Source organism: Littorina saxatilis, linkage group LG6, assembly GCF_037325665.1.
Source record: "Littorina saxatilis isolate snail1 linkage group LG6, US_GU_Lsax_2.0, whole genome shotgun sequence".
In the NCBI taxonomy this organism is placed as follows: Eukaryota; Metazoa; Mollusca; class Gastropoda; order Littorinimorpha; family Littorinidae; genus Littorina; species Littorina saxatilis.
The window spans coordinates 12184690-12210912 of NC_090250.1; the positions used below are offsets into that span (position 1 = coordinate 12184690).

At 42.0% G+C, this 26223-nt stretch overlaps 1 protein-coding gene across 1 annotated transcript in view; it reads left to right on the top strand.

The window, feature by feature from the left end:
* Positions 1–26223, top strand: part of LOC138968504 (carbonic anhydrase-related protein 10-like) — a 65512-nt gene that overhangs the window by 6901 nt on the left and 32388 nt on the right. The window contains exons 2-3 of the mRNA XM_070341073.1: positions 2386–2433; positions 4951–5087. Of these exons, the coding sequence (XP_070197174.1) occupies positions 2386–2433; positions 4951–5087 (185 nt within the window). The remainder of the gene's footprint in view (positions 1–2385; positions 2434–4950; positions 5088–26223) is intronic.

Consider the following 26223-nt stretch of genomic DNA (forward strand, 5'->3'; position numbering starts at 1 on the left):
AGGTTAGGAAAGGGGGAAGAAAATTGCTAACGCCCTGACCCAGGGTCGAACTCGCAACCTCTCGCTTCCGAGCACAAGTGCGTTACCACTCGGCCACCCATTTACCGCAATGAGAAGGATTGTTCAGGCAGAGTTTTCAGTTCGTGACACCGGATCACTGCCTCCAACTTGTCGGCTGCTGTGCGGAGCTTCGTTCAGGGGGCACCCTTTCAAAAATACAGCAGGGTTTCCCTTCCCTTATCACTTGTGATGGACAGCAAGGTCCGTGTCTCCAACCAGAGACCAGCCTGTTGGGTCCTTGTTATGGCTCCAGTACGGTACATACAGCTTGAACTTTCTTTGTGTTCACAGCTCCAAGATGTATTGTACAAGTTTTTGTGTGTCACCAGGACACTGTCACGGTTGTCTGCATTTAGCGAAAATAGTAAACGTCTTGAACATACAGCATGTTCTCACATTGCGAAACCCGAGATACTTTCTTTGCTTAGTGGGGCACTGAAGAGGGGTCGATGCTTCCTTCTTCCGATGCATTTCAAGACAAGACAAGACAAGACAACATAAGATAAGATAAGATAAGATAAGACAAGATAAGATGAGTCTTTATTATTTCAATGGTTATAGATCAAGCACTTTCGTATTTGCTTGCATCAAGCCCTTACGGGATAAATATTAAAAAAAACATAAAAGGAATTTTCAAAATAACCAACAAAATTAATATTGATCAGCTAAAATGAGTACATACAACAATGAAAACCAATATAGAAAAATGACCTTTAAAATGTTATCACAAGAATTAAAGACACCTGCATCAGTAGGAATAGCATACCACACAAAATACGCAAGCTAGCTAAACAAAACAACATGTTCTGGGTAGATAATTGATTTGACTTCCTACACGTATGTAAATGTTACCAAGCTTCGCCTAATATGATTTTTCGTCGAGTTTCAATTGGTCCAATCCGTTTTTGCAGGGCCGGACCAAATGAGTTGTAAGGGGGGGGGGGGGGGGGGGGTTCCTCCTTTTTTTTGGGGGGGGGGGGGGGCAAATCAGCGAAGTGGCGAAGCCACAAGCGCGCGCCTGCAAGCGCGCGAACTAGGGGGGTCCGGGGGCATGCTCCCCCGGAAATGTTTTGAAAAACGGTTAAAATCTGTGCAATCTGGTGCATTCTGGGCCTTGTTTTGAGGGTTAAGGCCTGTCAGTGTGAGTTGGTGGAGGGGGGGGGGTACCTTTTTCTCATCGGATTTCACATTGAATAAAATTTGTTAGAGACACACACAAAATTTATTAAAAAAAAAAAATACCAAAAAAAACACTCAAAGCAAGGTACATGCTTTTTCCAGGGGTGGGGTTCCGGAACCCCTGGAACCCCCCCCCCCCCCCCCCCCCTGGGTCCGGCCCTGGTTTTTGTAACGTCGATTTTTGGGGTACCCTTATTTGAGCGGTGGTCACGTGATCCCTGGTAAAGGAATCTTTTATCCGAAAGGTGTGCCAGATAGTCAAGTAGATGGCCTTCAATGGCATAGAAATTTTAAATGAAATGACATGGGAATTAATGCTTTAACTGCGAAATTTGTCACAATAATCTTGTTTGCTAAGTTTCGATCAGTTCTTGGTATACATGTGATAAGTGTATTGGTACGAAGAGAAGGGTTTATAGAGAACGTTCCCAAAGAACAACTGGGGCCTGATTTGATTATTATTCAATGCATTAGAAATCCTTTGTTGTAGTCTGCTAAGTCATTTCAATTGCACCATTATGTAAGCTAAAAAGTGGTTTCATGATAGTTGCTCTAGCAGAGCCTCATATTGCCGAAGCTTAATCAATTATTGCCAAAATGTGAGCGGCTTGGACAAATAGTTTTCTGGCATTCTCTTGTGGGAATTGTTTCTATAGAAGTAAATATTCGTAGACTTTTTTTTACACATCGAAGATATTATGACCAATATTTATGCAAACTACCTTGTAGTTTTCTGCTTCATGGAAAAATTGATTTTGAATAATTATAAATGTATGTAGGTGGGAATCTTATCAAAGTTTGATAGTAGCTAACATGCATTTTGTCTTCTTTTTTTGTTGGATGAAGGGCCGTGTGATTGAATTGTAACCAAGTTAAAAGAGCATTAATGATTACCTAAAATCACTCTGATACGTGATTTAGACCACAATGAGATGTGTGAATAGCTGTGTCGACAGGAAATAATTCACAGGGATCATTCAAGGATAAAGGAAGGCCGTTTATTTAGATAGAAGAGAGTAGTAGACACCAGTTGCAGATGACCATACGGGCATGTAGGATTCATTTATTAGAGGGCTATATTTAAGATGCATATCATGTACATTAAAATGCAAGATTCTCAAATAAACAGCGCGTGATTTGTTTCAGTGACGGCTACACGTTGGCGTCAATGGTGGGAGTATGAAGGGATCAATGGTAAGTTTCTTTGTCTTGCCCTCTGAAATACCGTTGAACTGAAAATACATGTAATAAATAAAATGTTGGTGTATGTGTGTGTGCGTGTGTGTGTGTCATTCTGATAATCATCGGTCCACGCTATCGCTCATGTCTTTCTGACAGGATGCATAATTACTACGCGGAGTATAGGGAAAGAAGCGGAGCTAAAAGCCGAAATCTATTAAAACAAGAAAACATGTTTTTCGCAAATGTTTCTTACAAAAGACGAAAGTGATTGCAGAATGACCGACTTCGACAGTGATCTCCGTTCTGTTCTTCACAGTTATGATAAAGACATCGTTCTAAGGTCAAAACAAGTCGACATTTTGAGACTGCTGTGGGAAGGAGACCGTAATATTGTTGCATCACTCCCAACTGGTTACGGAAAAAGTATCGCCCGCTCCGTAGCCATTTTGTTATGATCACGTGACAAAGTTGATTATCACGTGACACTTTTGCCATATTTAGAGTTGTTTGCACAGTAAATACATCCGCGAAAGATAGCTCGCTTGAAACTGTCTTACATAACAATTCCTTTGCAATTTAAAAAGTACAGAACACCATGAAAAATCATTATCGACGATCGCGAATCTGCTTATATCAATAACACATTACGAAAAGCTCTAAATATGTAAAGAAATTTTCTTCAGAGAAAGAAAACGAAGTCATCCTGTCAGGAATAAATGAGAACCGAAGGGAAGGAACTCATTTTACCTGAGTTCAGAATGGTGTGAGTGTGTATATATATGTATGTGTGTGTGTGTGAGGGGGGGGGGGGGTTCCATCAAAATCAGCCGTTCAAATTAAACCACTTCATGTCCATGAAATGTGCTGTTGCATTTTTTGGCAAAGATTAATGTCGTGATGAATGACTGAAATTTCGATAGAAATATTTCTCAATCTGTGTTTGCAATTTCATTTTCAAGTAGAATTCTAATTAACAAATTAGTTAATAATTTTGTTAAGCTTCTGAGCTGAGGTGTATTCCATAGTTTTGACTGGGTCAAACACCGTTTGTCACATATTTGGAATGATTTTTTTTTTACAGACGAATATAGTAAATTAAATCTCATCTTGGGCATTTATAAAATAAAATAAACACATTGCGGATATTTTCTAGAAGAATTCACATGCACAGTTTCATAAACATCGGTCGAGTAGATTTCAGGTAATAGCTCCACACACACACACACACACACACACACACACACACACACACACACACACACACACACACACACACACACACACACACACACACAGGACAAAGAGACTAAAGAAAAGAGCAGCGGGAGGTGTGTCCAGTGCGTGTCCAGCTAATTGTGACCGGTAGTGACTGATGACCACGTCATCCCACAGTCCGCAGAGTGGAGCCACTCCGACACTGCGTCCTCACAAACACGGCTCTCTGTGATGGCTGACTGGTGCGAACACATCAGTCTCTGGCAGCTTCGTTCACAGCCCTGTGCTGATGTGCATGAGAAAGTTACCAACCGGGTTAAAACCAGCCAATTGGACTCCGCACCCAGTATGTAAAGGCTTTCTCGAGCACATCAGCTCTGCTGTGCTCGCTTGTGATCAGACAGGAAGTTATGTACGTTCTGTAGCTCCAGCTTCCTTGACGTATGTATGTTGCAAATAAGACTCAAGCCCAGCCAGTACCTCCTTCTCTGATCAGTAGAAGCAACAGAAGCTGGACAATCATCACTGATGTTTTACGAGCGTTCTTACTTGTACTGGCACATCCTCCCTCTTCTCACCATCGCTGCTGCTTCATCATTGCCGTGAGGGATTTCGTCCGGAAGTACTGATTAAATCGGAAATGGCCCAATGCAGTTCTGGACATTACTGTCCCACCATTACACAACTTTCCTTTTGCTAATAACGATGCGTTGTTTAGCTCTAAACGTTCATCTATGGGAACGAGAGTAATAGTTCATTCAACAGTACGGACATTCCATCTCGATGTTTGCCCTAAAGCCTGTGTTAAAAACGTTATTCTTCAATAATTATGTACGCTTACACGTACATGTGTGTGCTTTATATTTATTCTGTATTATCAGTGCTGTGTAATTGCCTCACATGTTTAATGCGTGTCACAAAGCGCCAAGAGATTGCTGTGTGCATGGTTGTGAATATCTCTAGAAAAACTTCATGATGATGATGATGATGATGATGATGATGACAACGACGACGATGATGATGACGAAGACGAAGACGATGATGATGATTAGTATCAGTATTAGTCTTAATTATAGTATTAGTATGCTTATTATGATGCATCGGAGTGATGTTATGTAGACCTTAAGCAACTACAGTGATGTCAGGTTATAAACGTTTAGCACCTGGAGGGATTTCGGATTCAGGTTACGGATATTTAGCAGCTGGGCTTCTTAGACCGCTGGCTGTATGTATGAGATCGTTAATGTTAGAATTGTCCAGCCAGTCAGTGTAATTTGTGTTTTGAGAGTGAGAATAGTGAGTGTTTGCTTGCAGGCCCCCAGTTCTGGGGGATGGTAAACAAGGACTGGGCGCTGTGTAAGCACGGGCGACAGCAGTCGCCCATCAACATCGAGCCGTCACGACTGCTGTACGACCCCAACCTCAAGCACCTGCAGCTAGACTCCACGCTGGTCAGTACGCCCTTTCACGCCTCACTCTGCTGTCTTTACCTAATACACCTGCAGCTAGACTCCACGCTTGTCAGTACGCCCTCTCACGCCTCACTCTGCTGTCTTTACCTAATACACCTGCAGCTAGACTCCACGCTGGTCAGTACGCCCTCTCACGCCTCACTCTGCTGTCTTTACCTAATACACCTGCAGCTAGACTCCACGCTGGTCAGTACGCCCTCTCACGCCTCACTCTGCTGTCTTTACCTAATACACCTTCAGCTAGACTCCACGCTGGTCAGTACGCCCTCTCACGCCTCACTCTGCTGTCTTTATCCAATACACCTGCAGCTAGACTCCACGCTGGTCAGTACGCCCTCTCACGCCTCACTCTGCTGTCTTTACCTAATACACCTGCAGCTAGACTCCACGCTGGTCAGTACGCCCTCTCACGCCTCACTCTGCTGTCTTTACCTAATACACCTGCAGCTAGACTCCACGCTGGTCAGTACGCCCTCTCACGCCTCACTCTGCTGTCTTTACCTAATACACCTGCAGCTAGACTCCACGCTGGTCAGTACGCCCTCTCACGCCTCACTCTGCTGTCTTTACCTAATACACCTGGGGAGTTATGCATGGACCGAGACAATAAGCGAAGTCAGAGACTTTTTCAGAAGTCAGTGACTAAAACACGTTGTCAGCGATGCATGGACAGAGACAATGCCAAGTCCACTGACTAAAGCGCTGACTAAAGGGCTCAAATTTACACCCACGATTTCGGCGGACAATCGTCTGACTTTCATTGAAGTAGCCACGGGCAGTCACGGTATTTTACTGAAAATCGAGAATTGAATGGTCTCACATACGCGTTAGATGTGTGAGATGAATCCGTAAATGTACAAGGGATTCAAATTAGTGTGGACGATGTGATAGGAGAAGTGAACGGCACGATAGAAAATTCGAAGCGACGGCTTTGACTCAAACCCAAACAAAAATGGCTGCCTTCGCCTTTGCCGGTGTGCGCCCATTGGCGGGCGCCTACTGCATTGACCCGCGTGGTGATGCGAAGCCACGCAAATCTCTTCTTGGCGTTTGTAATGCCATTCTGGAACGAAGAAAAAAGCAGCTTCGCATCCAAAGCCACTTCTTCTATTAGAACCTCCATCTCCTGATCTGAAAAATTTGGTTTCTTGGCTCTTTTAGCCGTATTTGTATAGCTTTCCTGCGACTCGGAGTTTTCATCGAACATAGCCATCTTGAAAGATGATGCGGATGCTGGAACTTGAACTGAGCATGCGCAATGGGAACTGAAAGTACCAACTGACTGGAAATCCCCTGTCTAAAAATAGTTTGACCTCAAAGTCTGAGACAACCGGCGTGTTGTCCAAGACTTCGTTGTCCGAGGTGAAGTCTCGCTCTATGCATAGCGATTTTCGATTTGTCAAAGTCTCAGACAATAGGGAGATTCAAAGGACAGCACGTTTCGTTTTGCAGCTCGTTTCGTTTGGTGAATGAGTCACCCCGCGAAACGGAACGTGAAACGAGACGGCATAGGCCGCAAACAAGATTTAGATGTATTCACGTTTCGTTTCGGAATGAAGGAAGGGCGATAAATCTTCAAGTGAAATTATCACGTCTGTCCTCGATCAAAATGGAAAAAAACACCCTAGGAGGTGGTCCAGAATCGGGCATACTTTGATTATTTTCAGTCCAAATAAATCACACAGACTTTGTTTATACAAAATCACATACGAAGCCAGAATAAAAATTCGATGCGATGACCTACTTCTGCTTCGCCATTTGCTTTCTTCACCATGAAGTTGGATAAATGTACCAGGATCAGCACCCTTCAAAATATTTCAGTTCACAACAGTTGTCTACCTCCAATGAACACATTCTCAGCGCTGAAAGACTGTGAAAGGGTTGATGAATCTAGCAATGCATAAAATGGCCAACAAATAAAACTGTTAGTGTGCAAAAATACTCACAAAAGTTGACGAAATATTGTTCGTTTTTTGGGGGTGGAAAACGTGACTGCGTTTTGACGTTCCACGTTCCGTTTCAGTTGACCTTCACCTTTCCAGCGAGAGACCCCCGAAATGATGACGTTTACCACAACTTCAAAACGAAACGTCCCGACGTTTCGTTTATTAAATCTCCCTAATGAAGTCTCAAACTTCTTCATTGTCAGAGACTTTAGTTGTCTCGGTCCATGCATAACTCCCCAGCAGCTAGACTCCACGCTGGTCAGTACGCCCTCTCACGCCTCACTCTGCTTTCTTTACCCAATACACCTGCAGCTAGACTCCACGCTGGTCAGTACGCCCTCTCACGCCTCACTCTGCTTTCTTTACCCAATACACCTGCAGCTAGACTCCACGCTGGTCAGTACGCCCTTTCACGCCCCACTCTGCTGTCTGTACCTTATAGTGGTAACACCGCCTTTGTTTGCGATGGCATTACGCAGAGAACCTCATCATTTCAAATGCTATTAAGTATTTGCATACATTGGGAGTAGTTACTGGAGGGATCTTATTGGATCATATATACTTTTTCTTCTTATCGTTTTTAAACACGATGCCGTTGTCTAAATTAACGACTCCTCTACCTGGCTTGGAAGTGAAACATGGTGAAGCAGAAAAAAAGACTCGCAAAAGTGCGAGGGAAGTGAAAGAGAGAGAGAGAGAGAGAGAGAGAGAGAGAGAGAGAGAGAGAGAGAGAGAGAGAGACAGAGAGAGAGAGAGAGAGAGAGAGAGATTGTCTGAGTTCATTGTGGGACAGCGGTTCCTGGGCAGCCACCCAAAGCCAGTGTACAAAGGGAGACTTCTTTGACTGTAGCTGGCCGTCATCCGCCGGACAGGCGCTAAATACTTTGCATGACAGAGGCATTAACCTATTGCCGTGGCCGTCAGACAGCCAAGCACACAGCCACATACACTTCAACAGTCGGGGCCGCTAAGTCTATACTGGGGGTCGCCACCGTGCTGAAATATTTACTTCCAACACCGGATGTATTTGCACGGTGAAAAGGCTATGAATATGCAAAGTTTCCGTTCCGGAAGTTCTTTAGACGATGACACGTGGTAAAGAGCTAACTTATACGAAATGCACCGCACATTCTTTCCTTTTCAAAAAGTCTGGTGCTTTCTGTTTATTATCATCAAGAAAATGACAGATAAAAGGGAAGGACCCCTAAAATGGACCGGCTCCTAATATGGACCACATCCTGTTCTGACAAACTCATGATGGTAAAGCGCTCAAAACAATTTCGTTCGCTGCATTTACCATCTCTGGATAACTTGCACGTGTCAAACCGCAACACCGGGAATTGGCTTTTTCTCTTTTTTACATTTAGTCAAGTTTTGACTAAATGTTTTAACATAGAGGGGGAATCGAGACGAGGGTCGTGGTGTATGTGTGTGTGTGTGTCTGTCTGTCTGTGCGTGTGTGTGTGTAGAGCGATTCAGACCAAACTACTGGACCGATCTTTATGAAATTTGACATGAGAGTTCCTGGGAATGATATCCCTGGACTTTTTTTTCCTTTTTTTCGATAAATACTTTTGATGACGTCATATTCGTCTTTTTGTAAAAGTTGAGGCGGCACTGTCACACCCTCATTTTTCAATCAAATTGATTGAAATTTTTGTAAAGCAATCTTCGACGAAGGCCGGACTTTGGTATTGCATTTCAGCTTGGTGGCTTAAAAATTAATTAATGACTTTGGTCATTAAAAATCTGAAAATTGTAATAACTTTTTTTTAATATAAAACGATCCAAATTTACGTTCATCTTATTCTACATCATTTCCTGATTCCAAAAACATATAAATATGTTATATTTGGATTAAAAACAAGCTCTGAAAATTAAAAATATAAAAATTATGATCAAAATTAAATTTCCGAAATCGATTCAAAAACAATTTCATCTTATTCCTTGTCAGTTCCTGATTCCAAAAACATATAGATATGATATGTTTGGATTAAAAACACGCTCAGAAAGTTCAAACGAAGAGAGGTACAGAAAAGCGTGCACAGCGAAACCACTACCGCGCAGAACAGGCTCGTCAGTTTCACTCCGTTTTGCACAAGCGGCGGACTACGGTCATTGTGAAAAAATGCAGTGCGTTCAGTTTCATTCTGTGAGTTCCACAGCTTGACTAAATGTAGTAATTTTGCCTTACGCGACTTGTTACACTTCAGGCAGCGTTTACTTTAAATGTGACGAACGAATTTTAGCAGTGTTGACCCCGAGTTTCCAGCGCAAACAGAATAATAATAGCAAAATCTCAAAGTATGTGTGTGTCCCCATATATGGTGAAAAAGGAAACAAACTTACATCGGTTGTGAATTTTGTGTATCTAATATAGCTTTGTTTGTTTGTTCGTTCATGGGCTGAAACTCCCCCGGCTTTTACGTGTATGACCGTTTTTACCCCGCCATTTAGGCAGCCATTCGCCGCTTTCGGAGGAAGCATGCTGGGTATTTTCGTGTTTCTATAACCCACCGAACTCTGACATGGATTACAGGATTTTTTTCGTGCGCACTTGGTCTTGTGCTTGCGTGTACACACGGGGGTGTTCGGACACCGAGGAGAGTCTGCACACAAAGTTGACTCTGAGAAATAGAGAATACTAGGGGAAGGGCTCCTAATATGGACCACTTTTTGTTTCATGCTGATAACTAGCTTGTTTTCTTGCGAAGAAGTTTCATTTTGTGTTTGGTAGTCCTTCTCTCTTATGTTAATCGTTAGGCCTAATTAGAGTGAAATAGCTTTGATAGGCATTCAGCAAAAATTAAATACAGAAAAAAATCACAAATGGTCCATATTAGGCGCCCAGGCTCCTAATATGGACCAGTGAAGCGGCCTTCACGAATCACTGTCAAAAGCCCCCTATACTTCAAAATAACATGATACAACTTAGTGTGCAAGTCAGACTAATTCAAATATGCTTTAGATTTATCTGTTTCGGGTTGATGAGACCATTATTTGAAGCACACCAGGAAACTAAAGAAGCATATCAAAAACAGAGTAAAAATAAGTGAAATTATCAACTTCCACAAAAAGAAGACAATTTGATCTTTTTTTTTTGAAATCTCGAGGGCTCGTTATAGATTATTTTCAGCAAGCTTCCTAATGAATTAATGATAATAGCCTTTAGCTTTTATTTTCTTCGATTTGTTGAAGGTGGTCCATATTAGGGGACTCACACATACTTTGAGATTTTGCTATTATTTTTTGTTGCAGTAGAAACTCGGGGTCAAAACTGCTAACATGTAACAAATACGGTCTTAGCTGTCATATATAGCAATTTTTGTGTGATAAAAGCTTTGGCTGTGGACAGAAACGAGTCCGTTTTAGGCGTCAAATTTAGAGTGAACGCTGCCAAAAGTGAAAAAAAGAGTAAAAGCCTAACGGTTTTGAGGTTTGTGTTTCTGCAACTGTTTTGACATGTGCACATTATCCAGAGAGGGTGAATACAGCGAATGAAATTGTTTTTAGCGCTCTAGCGCTGTTAGTTTGTCAGATCAAGAGGTGGTCCAAATTAGGAGCCGGTCCATATTAGGAGCCCTTCCCCTACATGGTTTGCTGTGTCGTACTTACACGAGTTGTTTTTTTAAATATTGAACTACGAGCGAAAGCGAGCTGTTCACTATTTGAAAAAGCAACGAGTGTAAATCTGGTACGACACAGCAAGCCATGTAGTATTCTGTTTATCCTGCATACTGTACTTACGTGTATTTTACTGAAAAATAATGTCTTGCAGACGAGGCAGCTAAATTGAAGACGCTTGTTTTGGAACCTCGATCTCTTCTAAAGCCTCATGCAATCTATTACGTCAAAGCAAAGAAACGTCACTCTGAAAGTGTGGCGTGACGTGTTAGTTCTAAAGATTCATCGAGGGTAATTAGCGAGCACAATTTTTGTTTCTATAATGACGTTTGTCTCGGTGACTTTGGTATCATAAGCAGTGAAAAAACAGGTCCCTGCCAGACTTGCTTGACATGACCTCATTTACATGATATACACAAGTGTGATTTGAACGATTATTATCTCACGGGTGTCTCTCTCACGTATGTAGGATAAATAAATCTCTCGCCGAACGTGGGGACGAACTCACGCTGACAGCGGCCAACTGGATACAAATCCAGCGCGCTACCGACCGAGCTACATCCCCGCCCTCTAATATAGCTAAATGTCTATTAATGCTAGTTTGGTCATATTAGCCTAAAGGTTAACCAAAGAGAGAGCAACTACTAAACACAAAATGAAACTTCTTCGCAACTGAGAAAGCAAGCAGGAAGCAACAAGTGGTTCATGTTAGGGTCCCATGCCCTACGTGCGAATGTGCGCGCGCGTTTGTGCGTGTGTGTGTGTGTGTGTGTGTGTGTGTGTGTGTGTGTGTGTGTGTGTCACTGTGTGTGTGTGTGTGTGTGATGTGTGTGTGTGGTCGGATCGTTATTGAATCCCTGCTGTTACCCCAAAACACTCGACTATTGTACAGTATGAGTAACGTAACGATTTAACCTTCTAATCTGCTTGCATAGTGCTCGACTCATTCAAGTAGTGAAAACGATTATGTATGGAATGCAATCAACCCCTTTCCAACCACAAAGTGATCCTTTCTTACCGCATCCCGTTTCTGAAACGTCACGTTCTGTTGAATTTGCTTCAGCCCTTTAACATATTTTTTTTTTTTAACCAATTTGAGTCCTTTTCAGTCCGTTGACTTCACACTGACTACATTAGTCAACATTATTTCCTGCGATTATAAATCGATTTTTTGTTCTCCATCGCCGTCATATTGGAGAGACATTCAGTCGTTAAGTATGCCATCTATTCTGTATTAATAATTGGAGACACTTATATGCCAGGAAGGTGTTATCGATGCTTCGCATCCCTTGAACGCTGAATCGAGCGGTCGTAAATATAAGATTCACACCATCCGAATAAAGACAGAAGGGATTAGGCTAGGCCATAAAGCTTTCACTGACTAAACAAAAAACACAACAAAACAATCAAGCTTCATTTTCAAACGGTCTGTATATCATTGAGTTATGGTCGCTGGTCGCGCACTATTTTGAGTGTTTTGTATCTGACCCACTTTTTCTGTGTTTTCTTTTTACATTTAGTCAAGTTTTGACTAAATGTTTTAACGTAGAGGGGGAATCGAGACGAGGGTCGTGGTGTATGTGTGTGTGTGTGTGTGTGTCTGTGCGTGTGTGTGTGTAGAGCGATTCAGACTAAACTACTTGACCGATCTTTATGAAATTTGACATGAGAGTTTCTGGGAATGATATCCCCGGATGTTTTATTTCTTTTTTTCGATAAATGTCTTTGATGACGTCATATCCGGCTTTTTGTAAAAGTTGAGGCGGCACTGTCACACCCTCATTTTTCAATCAAATTGATTGGAATTTTGGCCAAGCAATCTTCGACAAAGGCCGGACTTCGGTATTGCATTTCAGCGTGGTGACTTAAAAATTAATTAATGACTTTGGTCATTAAAAATCTGAAAATTGTATAAAAAAAATAGTTTTTTTATAAAACGATCCAAATTTACGTTCATCTTATTCTTCATCATTTCCTAATTCCAAAAACATATAAATATGTTATATTTGGATTAAAAACAAGCTCTGAAAATTAAAAATATAAAAACTATGATCAAAATTAAATTTTCGGAATCAATTTAAAAACACTTTCATCTTATTTCTTGTCGGTTCCTGATTCCAAAAACATATAGATATGATATGTTTGGATTAAAAACACGCTCAGAAAGTTAAAACGAAGAGAGGTACAGTAAAGCGTGCTATGAAGCACAGCTCAACCGCTACCGCGCCAAACAGGCTCGTCACTTTCACTGCCTTTTGCACTAGCGGCGGACTACGTTCAGTTTCATTCTGTGAGTTCCACAGCTTGACTAAATGTAGTAATTTCGCCTTACGTGACTTGTTCTTTTCTTTCTTTCTTAACCATCCATCGCTGTTGTGAAGGAAAGATTGTGGAGGTGCTTCAAAGACGAGTTGCCTGTGGCAAAGCGAACCGAAGCAACCGCAGTGCGCTTTTTAAAATCCGTTTTTTTAGGGCAGTGCAGAAAAGCACACGTGGGGCACACTGCGAGCAGCTTTTTGATGTGCTCGCTTGTCGCGAGCACGGTTTTCCAAGATGGCGGCAGTGTTTGAACTGCGTTGGCGTGTAATGTGTAGCGGTCTTCTTTGCGTGGTTTTTGACGTGAACTGAAGGATCCATTGCTTTTGACGGTTTAGTGACCACCCCAGCGAACATTCCCATCATAACGACGTTATGTCTGACAATTTCATTGACCGAATCGTCTGCTAGCTAAAGTATTAAAACTTTCTTTCACATCTCGCATCATCGTCTCCTTTTTTCGACGCCATCTTGAAGCGCTCTGGCTTGATATGATTCGTTGCATAGGCCTAAAAAAGCGATTTGTGTGAGAAAAAGCGCATTGATTCCTGTGCAACACACGGTAGGGAAAAACGACAGTTTTTATTCCTCTGCACTGGAACGTGTTGAAAGGTGGGGCTTGGTGTACCCTTTTCACCACAGCCACACAGTTATGTGCTGTATGAAAAAGAGCGACAATTTTCTTCCCGACTTTTTGTCGGACAAACAGTTCCTCCGCCGCAGTCTGTCTGAGTCAGGGCTGCTGCCCTGGGGCCAGGGCTGGCCCTCGCCACTTTCTGGTGGTTTGCTTGGAGCCGGGGGTCTAGTTAGGACCTCGTGCAGCTGGCCTCAACTCGGTGACTGCCCTGGCCCACAGCAACAGACAGCGTGCATACAGAGCGGCTGTCTGATGCCCACTTAGCATGGTGATAAGGGCTCATTTACTGGCTCTGCAGGTCAACCAAGTATGCTCTGTTTGATCGTGTCTATATCAATGGAAATTGCACAGACGCACAGACGCACGCACGCACACACGCACGCACGCACGCACATACACAGACAAACTCACACACACACACACACACACACACACACACACACCCCGACACGCACACACACACCGACACACACACACACACACACACACACACACACACACACACATACCGACACACACACACATACCCACACGCACGCACGCACACACACACACACACACACGCACACACACACACACAGTCGAATTTCACCAGCACCCTGTCAAGCATGGTCAAATCTCATTTGCGTTTAGGCTACGGAACTTTGCATATTGTAATCCTGTCCAATGTAAAGTTATGTTTTTACATTTAGTCAAGTTTTGACTAAATGCTTTAAAGGCTGCCATATTCGTAGCGTTCATTAATTAATTCATATGGTTTACATGTGCCAATAATGTTATAAAACTGTACCTAAGGGGATATAATAACGATTGGCTGTAGCTTTCGAACACAGAAAAAAATATTTCAGCATTGCAAAGTGGTGTTGATAGTGTCGAATGTAAACAGAACAGTCTCAAACGCCATCTTTGGTTTACGAAACGTCACGAAGTGACGTCAACGGTCTAAAAATAGCCCAAGTCCTGGAGAACTGTTGCTAAACAATGCAATAAAGAATTAATTATTTCTCGTAATTGGTAAGGACTTCAAACCTAAAACTTTGCAGGAAGCTTAATTTATACATCCCCGCAACGATGGGAAAAGCCCTGGAAGTAATTAAAGGCATACTAACGCACTCCCGTGTTTACAAAGTGTAGTTTGCCCACAATCGATGTCAAACGCACCATAAGACCATATAATGACGATACGTCACCATGCGCGGACCATAATACATGCATTACAGCTTGTTCTAGCCTCTGAAAAAGTGAGGATGTCAACAAAGCCGCGGTGTTCTCTCCCTTGCATCAACGTTACATGTGTTGCCAAATCTATAAATAGGACGATCCAGATCAAAATGAAAATTCAAATATCTCAACATTTAAGGGGTCCTAGACCACAATATTTTGCAGGGAACTTAATTTAGTCTGTCTCCAGCTGTTGGTAAAGCAATTAGCGTGTATAGTCATCGAGTACATATGGCTTTAAACTAATTAAATAGGACTTAGACGGGGAATCGAGACGAAGGTCGTGTTGTATATATATATGCGTGTGTGTGTGCGTGCGTGCGTGTGTGTGTGTGTGTGTGTGTGTGTGTGTGTGTGTGTGTGTGTGTGTGTGTGTGTGTGTAGAGCGATTCAGAGAAAACTACTGGACCGATTTTCATGAAACTTGACATGAGAGTTCCAGGATATGATATCCCCAGACGTTTTTTAAAATATGTTTTCGATAAATGTCTTTATGACGTTATATCCGGCTTAAACATTAGTGTATTAGTTTGCAAATTAAAGTTGTGATTAAAAACGAATTTTCACTTACAGATTAAAAAGATTATGGCATTGTATTTTTACCTTCTCTTGAATTAAAATATATATAGATACTAGAATGAATACCCGCTTCGCCGGGTAGCCGGCTTCGCCGGGAAGAAGTACTTAGAGCCGTACGCCGGCTTCGCCGGGTCCGAACAATGGACCCGCCAAGCTCGCCAAGCTTAGGTCCCTCCCAGATTCGTGGAATGGGAACAGCACGAAAATGATTCAGTGGCCATAATGCCATTCCTGACCATATCGAGTCCCATCCTTGTCGACGAATGTAACCGTGTTCATCACCTTTGGAGGCGAACTCCACTCAAACAGGACTGAGCAAGTTAGAGCTTCTGAAAGGAAGGCCAGTACATAAAATTACACAAAAGCCGCCAGACCACATCACAAACAGAACTGAAAAATGCACAGGTGTTGCTCACATAGAGACACACACACACACACACACACACACACACACACACAAAAACACAGAGAAGCCGTATCTATAGAGAGATAGATGACAGTGTATTTTTCGCGTGGCTATAAATTGATTCGACCTTTGCACTTTGACAGTGAGGATAATTTACGGGTCCAATTTACGTTCTGGACACTGCGTTGACCTTCTAAAAATAGTAACAGTAACAGAACGCCGGGAATATCCGAAGACGCTCCTTGTCACACAAAAGTGCACCAAACGAAGGAAGGGAGGTAAACGCTGAAAACTTGGAGAAGATGAGAAGATAAGGAAGAGTTACTTATAATGGTGAAATGAACACAAAAACTAAAATCATTTCAGCGCTGCGCGCTGAGAGCACGTGTTGAAATATCTCATCGATGATATTGTGTCCGGGGTGTAGCTGAATACGGTGTCCAAATTTGAAAAAGATCCACCGAGAACTTTGGCTTTGGTGTGTCGGTATGGGGGCCCTGGTAGCTGAGGTGGAACCAAAATAGCTGAGGTGGAACCAAAATCGGTTCCGCGCTGCGCGCTGAGAGCACGTGTTGAAATATCGACCAGGTTGTGTCGTGTCCCGGGTCTACCTGAATATGCCCACCAAATTTGAAGCAGATCCATCGAGAACTTTGGCCGTGCATCGCGCACAGACAGATACACAGACAGATACACAGACACACAGACACACAGACACACAGACACACAGACACTAGTCGTATATATATATAGATGTTATGTTTACTTTAAAAACGCGATCAGAATTAAAGAGTATAATCATTGTTCGCATGCGTCGCGGAGACGAGCGTGACCCGTCTCGGTCTTCGAGTATGGTTAGCCGAGACTATCTGAATGTAGTCTCGCCGATGACTGGTTTTTGGCTCACGTAAGTGTAGCCTATGCGATCGTAACTTTGTCTGTCTGTGCGTGCGTGCGTATGTGCGTATGTGCGTATGTGCGTGCGTGCGTGTGTATGTCTGTGATAGAAACTTTAACATTTCCGAGTCTATGGATTACGTCAGTCTCGGTCAAAAGTGTTCGACGTGTGTGATAGAAACTATTTGAAGACGTCACATTATGACGTAAGAGGGTTAGACGTCACGCAAAGGAATTACTGAAAGTCTCGGTCATTGTTATTGTGAGCGGGCCGAGACTACTTGGCAGATCCAGGGTCTCGCTTTCTTGCACAGTTTCACCAATGCTTACTGTGTGTGTGTGTGTGTGTGTGTGTGTGTGTGTGTGTGTGTGTGTGTGTGTGTGTGTGTGTGTGTGTGTGTGTGTGTGTGTATGTGTGACGGAGTGATTGAGTTTGTGTTACTGTTTGTCGATTTCTTACGTGAGCCTTGAAGGCTTCGCCTCTTGTTGGATTTGATCTTTTAGTTTGATACCTACATATTGACTAAATGTTTTTATATCGCTTCACGCGGCTTGTATTCTGCATTAGTGTGTGTGTGAGTGTGTGTGTGTGTGTGTGTGTGTGTGTGTGTGTGTGTGTGTGTGTGTGTGTGTGTGTGTGTGTGTGTGTGTGCGTGTGTGTGTGCTGGTAAAAGTACAGAGGGAACAGTCAGAAATGACGTAACTATGTAACAGGGGTTGCGGGCAGAGGTGACGCAGAACCATGAAGCCTGTCTCATGGCGTCATACGCCTCATCTAGTTAATGGCAAACTCAAATTCACTAAATAAATCCGTCTGCCCGGGAGGGGGGGGGGGGGGCTTTGCTGTAAATCAAATCTCACCATCTTTTTTATTTTTTCACCACAATTGCTGCACCTCTCTCTCTCTCTCTCCCTTTATCCCCTGTAAAAGCAAAGCCCCCCCCCCCCCCCCCCCAACAACCTTTGAGACTGCTAGGCCAGCAGACATATTGCATGATCAAACCCCGGTTTGCTCATATAATCACCAGACGGCCTGCATGCTCACGAACTCATTTGCATTAGGGCAAGCTGGCATTTGTTTGCTGGATTAATGGGACGTGTTTTTTCAGAACTAAATGTCCGGAAGGGAAAAATGGAATCCTTCTCAATGTTCAACGGAAAACGACTTCTCGCGGCGATAATCCCAGTGTGCCTTCAGGGTGACCTCCCTATGGTTGGGTATTTGTGCTGCGGCATTAATGTTGCACACTAGTGTCTTCCCGATCTTGGTGCCAGTGTTAGACGTGCGAACGACGACATCTTTCACTGACATGACTTGCCCCTTTCTTTGTTTAAAAAAAGGTAATCGCATTATTCCAACAGTGGTACTTTCTTGGGAAATATGTCTTGTTAATACGTCGTCGTCTTATTGAGTTTCACATGAATTCATAGCTTTATTCTGTGGATTTCCCTGTGATGATACCTTTTTGTCACTTCATGATGCAGATCGATACCACGAAAGATAGGAAGGGGGAAAGGGGAGGGGGGGGGGCTAAAATACCGAGACTGTTTTTGTGTAATTTGATGAGCTCCTACAATATCCCTTTTGGCAATATATTCCGAAGGAGAAAAGCTCAGTGTTAGTCTGTGTTGATTGTTTCAAGTTATCCGCTGTGCTGTGCTGAAAAACACTAGCACACACACACGCACCAAATGGAAAGACGTGCGGAAAAATTAAGGTGACAGGACTGAAGTACATTTTTGTCGATCCCCCCTCCCCCAGCCAGCCACAATATTGTGCTGCTTAACCTCCACTCCAGAAGATGACACAGAGACCCCGTTAGAGAGCTGCAGACTAGACGTACCCCTGGGAGGCAGGGCGACACAGCCCCTGTAGGCAAGCGATGTTGTGTTGTGTTGTGCCGTCATCAAGAGTACGTGGCTGTCCTGTGGGGCGCGTGTTGGCACCCGCAACACCATTGGGGTCGCCAGCAGGCTTTGCAACCACAGTCACTCACATTTTCACAGAGGATTTATAAAATCCTCAACGCGCTTCTGCCACGTCATGTCGTTACAGTGTAAGAGGACTTTGTGCCCTGCAGAGTAGAGGCAGCTACTGGAAACTGTAATGAAGCAGCTGATCTTTGACTGACCACTGATGCCACGTAAAAACATTGTGTGTGTACCTTCGTATCCCATGTCCACAGATGTATGCATGTATTATTGCACTGTACTCGTATGAAACACCTATTGTATTTAAAAAATACAAGTGTTTTATCAATACATTTTCCTTATTGGCCTTTGCTGTCTCTGATGACATTACATCTCGATTTCATCATCATAACTGACCATGGCGTCCAACTGGTTCTTGCGTCAAACTGGGCCTTCTTTGTCAGTGCCACTGATATACAACCTTTACGTGTTGCTCTTGGACTGCTTCCATTTTATTCCTCCATCACTGCTGTTTCTTTCTTTGCTCATAGCTTCCTATAAGTCGTGAGTACGATCATGATGTGACATAAAGTCTGTCATAAGACCTGTCCTAGCTGCCGTGAGTTCTTATTGGACAATGCCAGCGCTCATTTCAAAACAATAGGACATCTGACCGCCATGCGAATATGTGAATCGGACATTTGAGCCTCTTAATCGGTCTATGTCCGATGTCCGACGCCAAACGACATCGCTGCTGTGCGCGAACAATGATCGGCTCGGGAAACGCACAGTGACTTCTGTGAAAGGCGGGAAAAAAGGGTGTGAGACATTTTTAAAAGCAAAATGGCCCCATAAACTGACAAAGAAAATGGGCGGGGAAAACTTTTGGGGCAAAATGGCGGCGAGAATAGAAGGATTGCAGCACACAAACCGAGTGCAAACGTTTAGTTCTTACCTTTGTGTGCGCAGGAAGCGCGTTTACAAACCATTTAATTGCAGTTGTCGCCAACGCGCACATCACCGTAGAAACAAGGTCTTGCGTCGGGGAGGACAGTGCTCTCCAGCCTTTCCTTTCATGTGTGTCCTTTTATGGAGTGAGGGGTTTCAACTCTACCTCTTGGGTTGCGGGAAAAAAACCGTCCTAAATGTTATGACTTGTTTAGGGTCGCATCACGGTGACATGCTGTCGTCACTTCCTGTCTAATCTGTTTCCATATTGATACGACAGTGCCGGCGTCATGGTCAGCATAAGCGTGTCTCCCTTCTTGGAAAAATAAATTAACCGAATCTGGAGACAAAAATACGATTTTATTTACTTATTCCTAACGTTTGTACTGATGCATATTGTCAGAATTGGAGGCCTCTTCGTGTTGAAAAGGCACGTTTTAAATGGCGGTTTTGTGGGTCACCTAAGTCTTTCTCTACGCACGATGTATGGTGCATCACTCGCCTTGTTGTTGTGGCCCCAACATGTATCTCCTTCAAATGTCACAGTGTCGACAGGAACAAATTTGCGGGACTCACCCAATCTCCACAAGTTTTCCCTGACTCCTCTCCTTATTGGTTTCTGCTGGCGTGTTCATTGATCGTGATTTATTTTCCGCGGCTTCCGATTTCACCCCTACACCGGTCCACCGAAGCTCCGCACCGTCTGTGATTGAATTCACTGTTCGCGGCAAACGGCGCCAGGTCAAACTGCTTCCCCAGGCAATGTTCGTGCGGAGAATGTATTGCTGCGCCGAATCGGAGTGCAGACGAGATTGCTTTGTCTGTGTGTTGATGAAAAACGCTTCTTTACGCACAGGAAGATCGAAAGTAATGACGAGGAAGAGGTAATGGGATTTCGTAACGATGTTTTACATTGCACCGTTCAAACCTCAGTCGCAATCAATGTTTGGGTCCAGGAGAGCGCTATGTGTAACTGGTCGTGTTTAAATAGTGACTCGATCACAGCATCAGCTTTGTGTTTTCTCGGAGTTATGCCTTCGTTAGAGCTCAGTTCCGTTCCCATTGACGCCACAGTGGTAGACGTATCCACTATCGGACGTTTAATAAGTATATGAAGTGTTCACTGCACCTTAATCATAGGCTAAGAGGGGAATACGAGGTGACCGAATTTACAAAATAAATGGTCGAAGTATCGGCATCCTTCTGAATGAAATGTCAAGTTGATATAACCGCTAGATTTAGACGGATCTGTTTGAAGTGCGCACACGTGCAAAACAAATTGAACATATTTTTTAAGCACGCACATCAAAAACAACTATCTCTGTCTGTTTGCTGATCTGTTTACCTGCCTCTCTCCCCCCCCCCCCTGTGTGTGTGTGTGTGTGTGTGTGTGTGTGTGTGTGTGTGTGTGTGTGTGTATGTGTGTGTGTGTATCTCTCTCTCTCTCTCTCTCTCTCTCTCTCTCTCTCTCTCTCTCTCTCTCTCTCTCTCTCTCTCTCTCTCTCTTTCTCTCCCTCTCTTATGTTCTACAAAACTTATGTTCTTAGTTATTCCCTCTTTAGGGCGAGGGCTGGATGTAAAAAAGCAGATCACTGCTTAATCCATTACCCTCGTTAAATAAATAAACGATTCTCTCTCTCGCTCTATCTCTCTCTCTCTCTCTCTCTCTCTCTCTCTCTCTCTCTCTCTGTGTGTGTGTGTGTGTGTGTGTATGTGTGTGTGCGTGTGTATGTGTGTGCGCGCATATGTGTATGTGTGTGTGTGTGTGTGTATGTATGTGTGTGTGTGTGTGTGAGTGTGTGTGTGTGTGTGTGTGTGTATGTGTGTGTGTGTGTGTGTATGTATGTGTGTGTGTGAGTGTGTGTGTTGTATTGAGTGCGAACGTGATTGCAGGCATGCGGCGCGAGTGTGTGTGCGAGTCGACTTTTCTTTTCCTTTGTATTATATTGACATACATGTACATTTCAATGTTCTATTATGCATTATGTAGTCGTATAGGTAATGTTGTAATTAGTAATACTGTATGATTGCGATTGACAATTTTCCTTTTATTGTCTTAATTTTTATGTCTTAGTTTAGCAGAGACAGATTGTAAGACGAGGCGTGAGCCTAAAATCTCCATCCTTGAATAATAAAGTTCGTTCGTTCGTTCGTTCGTTCTCTCTCTCTCTCTCTCTCTCTCTCTCTCTCTCTCTCTCTCTCTCTCTCTCTCTCTCTCTCTCTCTCTCTCTCTCTCTACGCTTATAGACCATATATGTGTGTCAACCCAGGCTAACATTATTGAAACCTCAGTTCCAAGTATTGGTTGTAGTGATCACTTTCCAATATGCCTCACATGGTCGAAAAAAGGGGTTAGAATCCCCAAACGAAAGCATAAATTCATAACTTATAGGCTATTTTCAAAACTTGATAAAGAATCATTCCTTTCTGATTTAAGTTGTACAGATTTTTCAATAATTTATAGTCATACTGACCCCGATGAAGCATTTGAATTATGGTACAACTTGTTTATAAAAGTATATGATAAACATGCACCATTCAGAACCTCTCGTGTGCAGCAACACCCAAAACCAAAATGGCTTACACACGACATTCAATGTGCGATTAATCACCGCGATTTTCTTAAACGTAATGGCAGAGAAGAAGAGTACAGAAAGCAGAGAAACGAAGTAACGTCCATGAAACGTGCTGCTCGCAAAAAATATTACCGTGAGCTCGCTGCATCAAATACGAAACAAAACTCAAAAGCCATCTGGAAAGTGATCAACCAGTTGACACGTAAAGAAACCGTAAAATCTTCTGTCATTGATGTACCTGCGGATGATCTTAACATTCATTTCACTTCTATTGTTGAAAAAATAATCACAAATGATAGATCAAAACAGAATAATCTGGACAAGTTGAAACAGTTTTGTGTTTCAAAAAATATTACACATGATTTAGACATCCCCCTGTTATCTGTGAGCGAAGTCTTCCATTATCTGATATGCTTAAAACAATCTGGTACTAATGGTCTAGATAATCTTGATGGGAAAATTTTGAAGTTGTCTGCCCCTTTTATTGCAGAATCTCTGACATACGTTTACAACTTGTGCCTGGACAAATCTGACTTTCCCGCCAAATTCAAGGAGGCAAAAGTAATCCCGCTATTCAAATCAGGTAATTCTTCTGACCCCGCCAATTACAGACCAATCTCGAGTCTTCCTGTTTTATCCAAACCACTTCAAAAACACATATATACACACTTGGCCGCACATTTGAAGAAATACGACCTTATTCATTCAAATCAGTCAGGCTTCAGAGAAAATCATTCGTGCCACACAGCATTAATAAACCTTCTTGAAAACTTGCTTAGCAACATTAATAATAATGAACTCTGTGATGTCCTATTCGTCGATTTTGCAAAAGCATTCGACGTCATTAATCATGAGTTACTTTTAAGAAAATTAGCTGAGTATAGATTGTCACCCCAAACCCTATGCCTCCTCTCATCTTTCTTAGCCGGACGAGAGCAATCCGTCTGCGTGAATTCCCCTATGTCAAGTAAAAGACCTGTGTTATATGGAGTCCCCCAGGGTTCTTTCCTTGGGCCACTTCTTTTCTCTCTGTATATTAACGATCTTCTTTTTAGTGTTAATGATGATTGTGAACTATTTGCTGATGATACGACCATACACACTTCTGATAAAAAATTAGACAAAGTTTATTCATCATTGCAGAACAGTGTAGATGATCTCATAAATTGGACGGAATATAACCACATGAGTCTTCACCCCCAAAAGACCAAATACATGTTAATTACAACAAGGCAAAAAAGACAAAACATCAAGAATAATCCTCATTCCTTATTAATTGGCAACGATGCAATAGCGGAAGTAGGAGATCACAAAGTTTTGCCGGAGTAAATATCGATAATAATTTATCTTGGACCCATCATGTTAGATCGTTGTGTAAAACCATGTCGAGGAAAATATATTTGTTGAACAGAATAAAACACTTTCTTGATCCACACTCAAGGTTATTATTTTATAATGCATACATACAAACCATCACGGATTATTGTTCGACCATCTGGGACTCAGCCAGTGCAAATATTTTAAAACCACTGTATAGTCTACACAGACGAGCACTAAAATCAGTTCTATTAAAACAATCCAGTCTTGTTTTCGACGATTATAAAAAACTTAAGATTTTGCCCTTAAAAGAAAGATTTAAATCAAATAAAGGCGTGCTCCTTCACAAAATCGTTTCCGGCCATGCACCACGTGCTTTCATTACAAAATTTAAAGCCAAACCAAGCCAAAAATTCAACGTCCCCATTCCGCGGATAGATCTCTTTAAATCAAGTTTAGCTTATTCTGGCAGCGTTTTGTGGAATTCTCTCCCGGAATCAGTTCGAGTCCCAACAAGTCTCAATACTTTCAAAAAACACCTCTCATTACATTTAATGTCAAATTACGAAAAGTCACAGTGATGGAAGACTTCGTTCTGATTATTTTCATATTGATCATATCTGTCCATAAAGCATCAGTGTTTCATAACACAAGAATGTATGTGTAGCCTACAACGTGTATATAGTCCTGTGAATAGTTTTTCTGCCTTTTAATTTTTTTAATTTTTACTGTCATGCTTATCTTTTGTAATTGTTTTACGTTTGTATATATATGTATTTAAGATTAGAATAGTCCCTCTCTGGGCGAGGGCTGGTTGAAAAGAAGCTCGTTTATATTGCTTATGCCACAACCCTCGTAAAATAAAATTTGATTTGATTTGATTTGATTTGATCTCTCTCTCTCAGGCTCTCTCTACCTAGCACATTCTGATAAAACCAATTTATTCCATCCAAAACAATCTGGTTTTCGCAAAAAGCACTCATGTCATACAGCTCTTATAAATCTAATTGATCAATGGCTAACCAATATAAATTCCAACACATTTTCTGCAGCACTGTTTGTGGATTTTGATCATTCTCTTCTCATCAGGAAATTGTCAATAATATGGCATGCAATGCACCACCATTAATATTCTTAAATCTTTTCTTTTAAATAGAAAACAAATTACATTTACTAATGCATCATATTCAAATGAAAATACTTTGAAATATGGGGTCCCACAGGGATCTGTTTTAGGCCCATTATTGTTCTCTATTCATGTCAATGATTTACCACTTTGCATACGTAATAACTGTGAGTTGTTTGCAGATGACACTACTATTCATTCTAGTCACCATTCCATAAATTATTTATCAAAAACTCTCCAAGAAAGCATTGATGCACTCCGGAATTGGTCAGAGTTAAACCATATGTCTCTTAACCATACAAAAACAAAATTTTATGCTCATAACCACAAGACAGAAACGACAAAATCTATTATCGAGCATTCCACCTCTTTATATTAAAAATCAAGTATTGGAAGAAGTGTCTCACCATAAAGTCCTTGGTGTAAAGATTGATAATAATTTATCATGGCAAGATCACATTGATTACATCTGTAAGATTGCTTCCCAAAAAATATATCAGTTATCAAAAATAAAACACTTTTTGAATCTCCACTCGCGAAAGATTTTTTTTTACAATCACATCTTGTCAAATATTGATTATGCATCCACTGTATGGGATTGTGCAAGTGCTAATGTTTTGAAACCTTTAGCCAGTCTTCACAGAAGAGCAGTTAAGCTTATTATGCTAAAAAATCACACTCCCTCAGAATCTGATTATAAAAATGTGCAAGTATTACCATTTAAAAAAAAGATTAATGTATAATAAAGGTGTTATAATGCATAAAGAGATGTCAGGATATACACCGGAGACATTATGAGTTATTTCTAATATGCTGACTTTTAGCAAATGATAACAAGACATGTCGAGAAAAAAGATATCAAGCATGAGCCTTTTAGGCGAATGCTGATATCGTTTGTGAGACATGTCTGTTATCATTTGCTAACAGTCAGCATATTAGAAATAACGGTTTTATTACCGTTTAATTCGACCAAAAGAAATTTCGAAGCGACCCCGCGAATTAGACAGAACAGCCGCAATGTGAACTTGAGCGCTTCTACCTGATTATGCCTGTCAGCCAATCAGAGTAACACACCTGACGTGATGAATATTCACAGGTCAGATGCGTTTGACACACAACAATCTCACAAGATAAACCATGTTGAACATGCGTTTTGGTTTCTTCGCTTTTTCTCGTTGAACAGAGAGCGACAGATTTAGAACCGACTCCAGACGGATGGGAAATGACGTAAAGATAAATTTGATGTAAAGCGAGTGACGCAATTTTACTTGATTTTTCCGAACTTTGATCATTTAGATTTCAAGTGAGCGGTCGGCATTGCACACTCAGACGATTGCTGTTCCGTAACGCACCCACCGACAAAACTCGCTTTTCGGTATTTTTTAGATAAAGAGAGTATTATCTGACAGCATTTGAAGTGTCATTCTTTAGAATAAATCACGCTGATATTGTTGATTTAAATTTTTACTTTGTCTTGTTAATTTTTAGCGTGATAAACAAAAAGGGTCCCTGCCTGAACGTTATAACATTTAGAGGGTCACCTAGAATCCGTCCTGATTGGTCAAAAAGCCATATGGGGCACTGAATTGGTAATAATACGTGATAATTTTA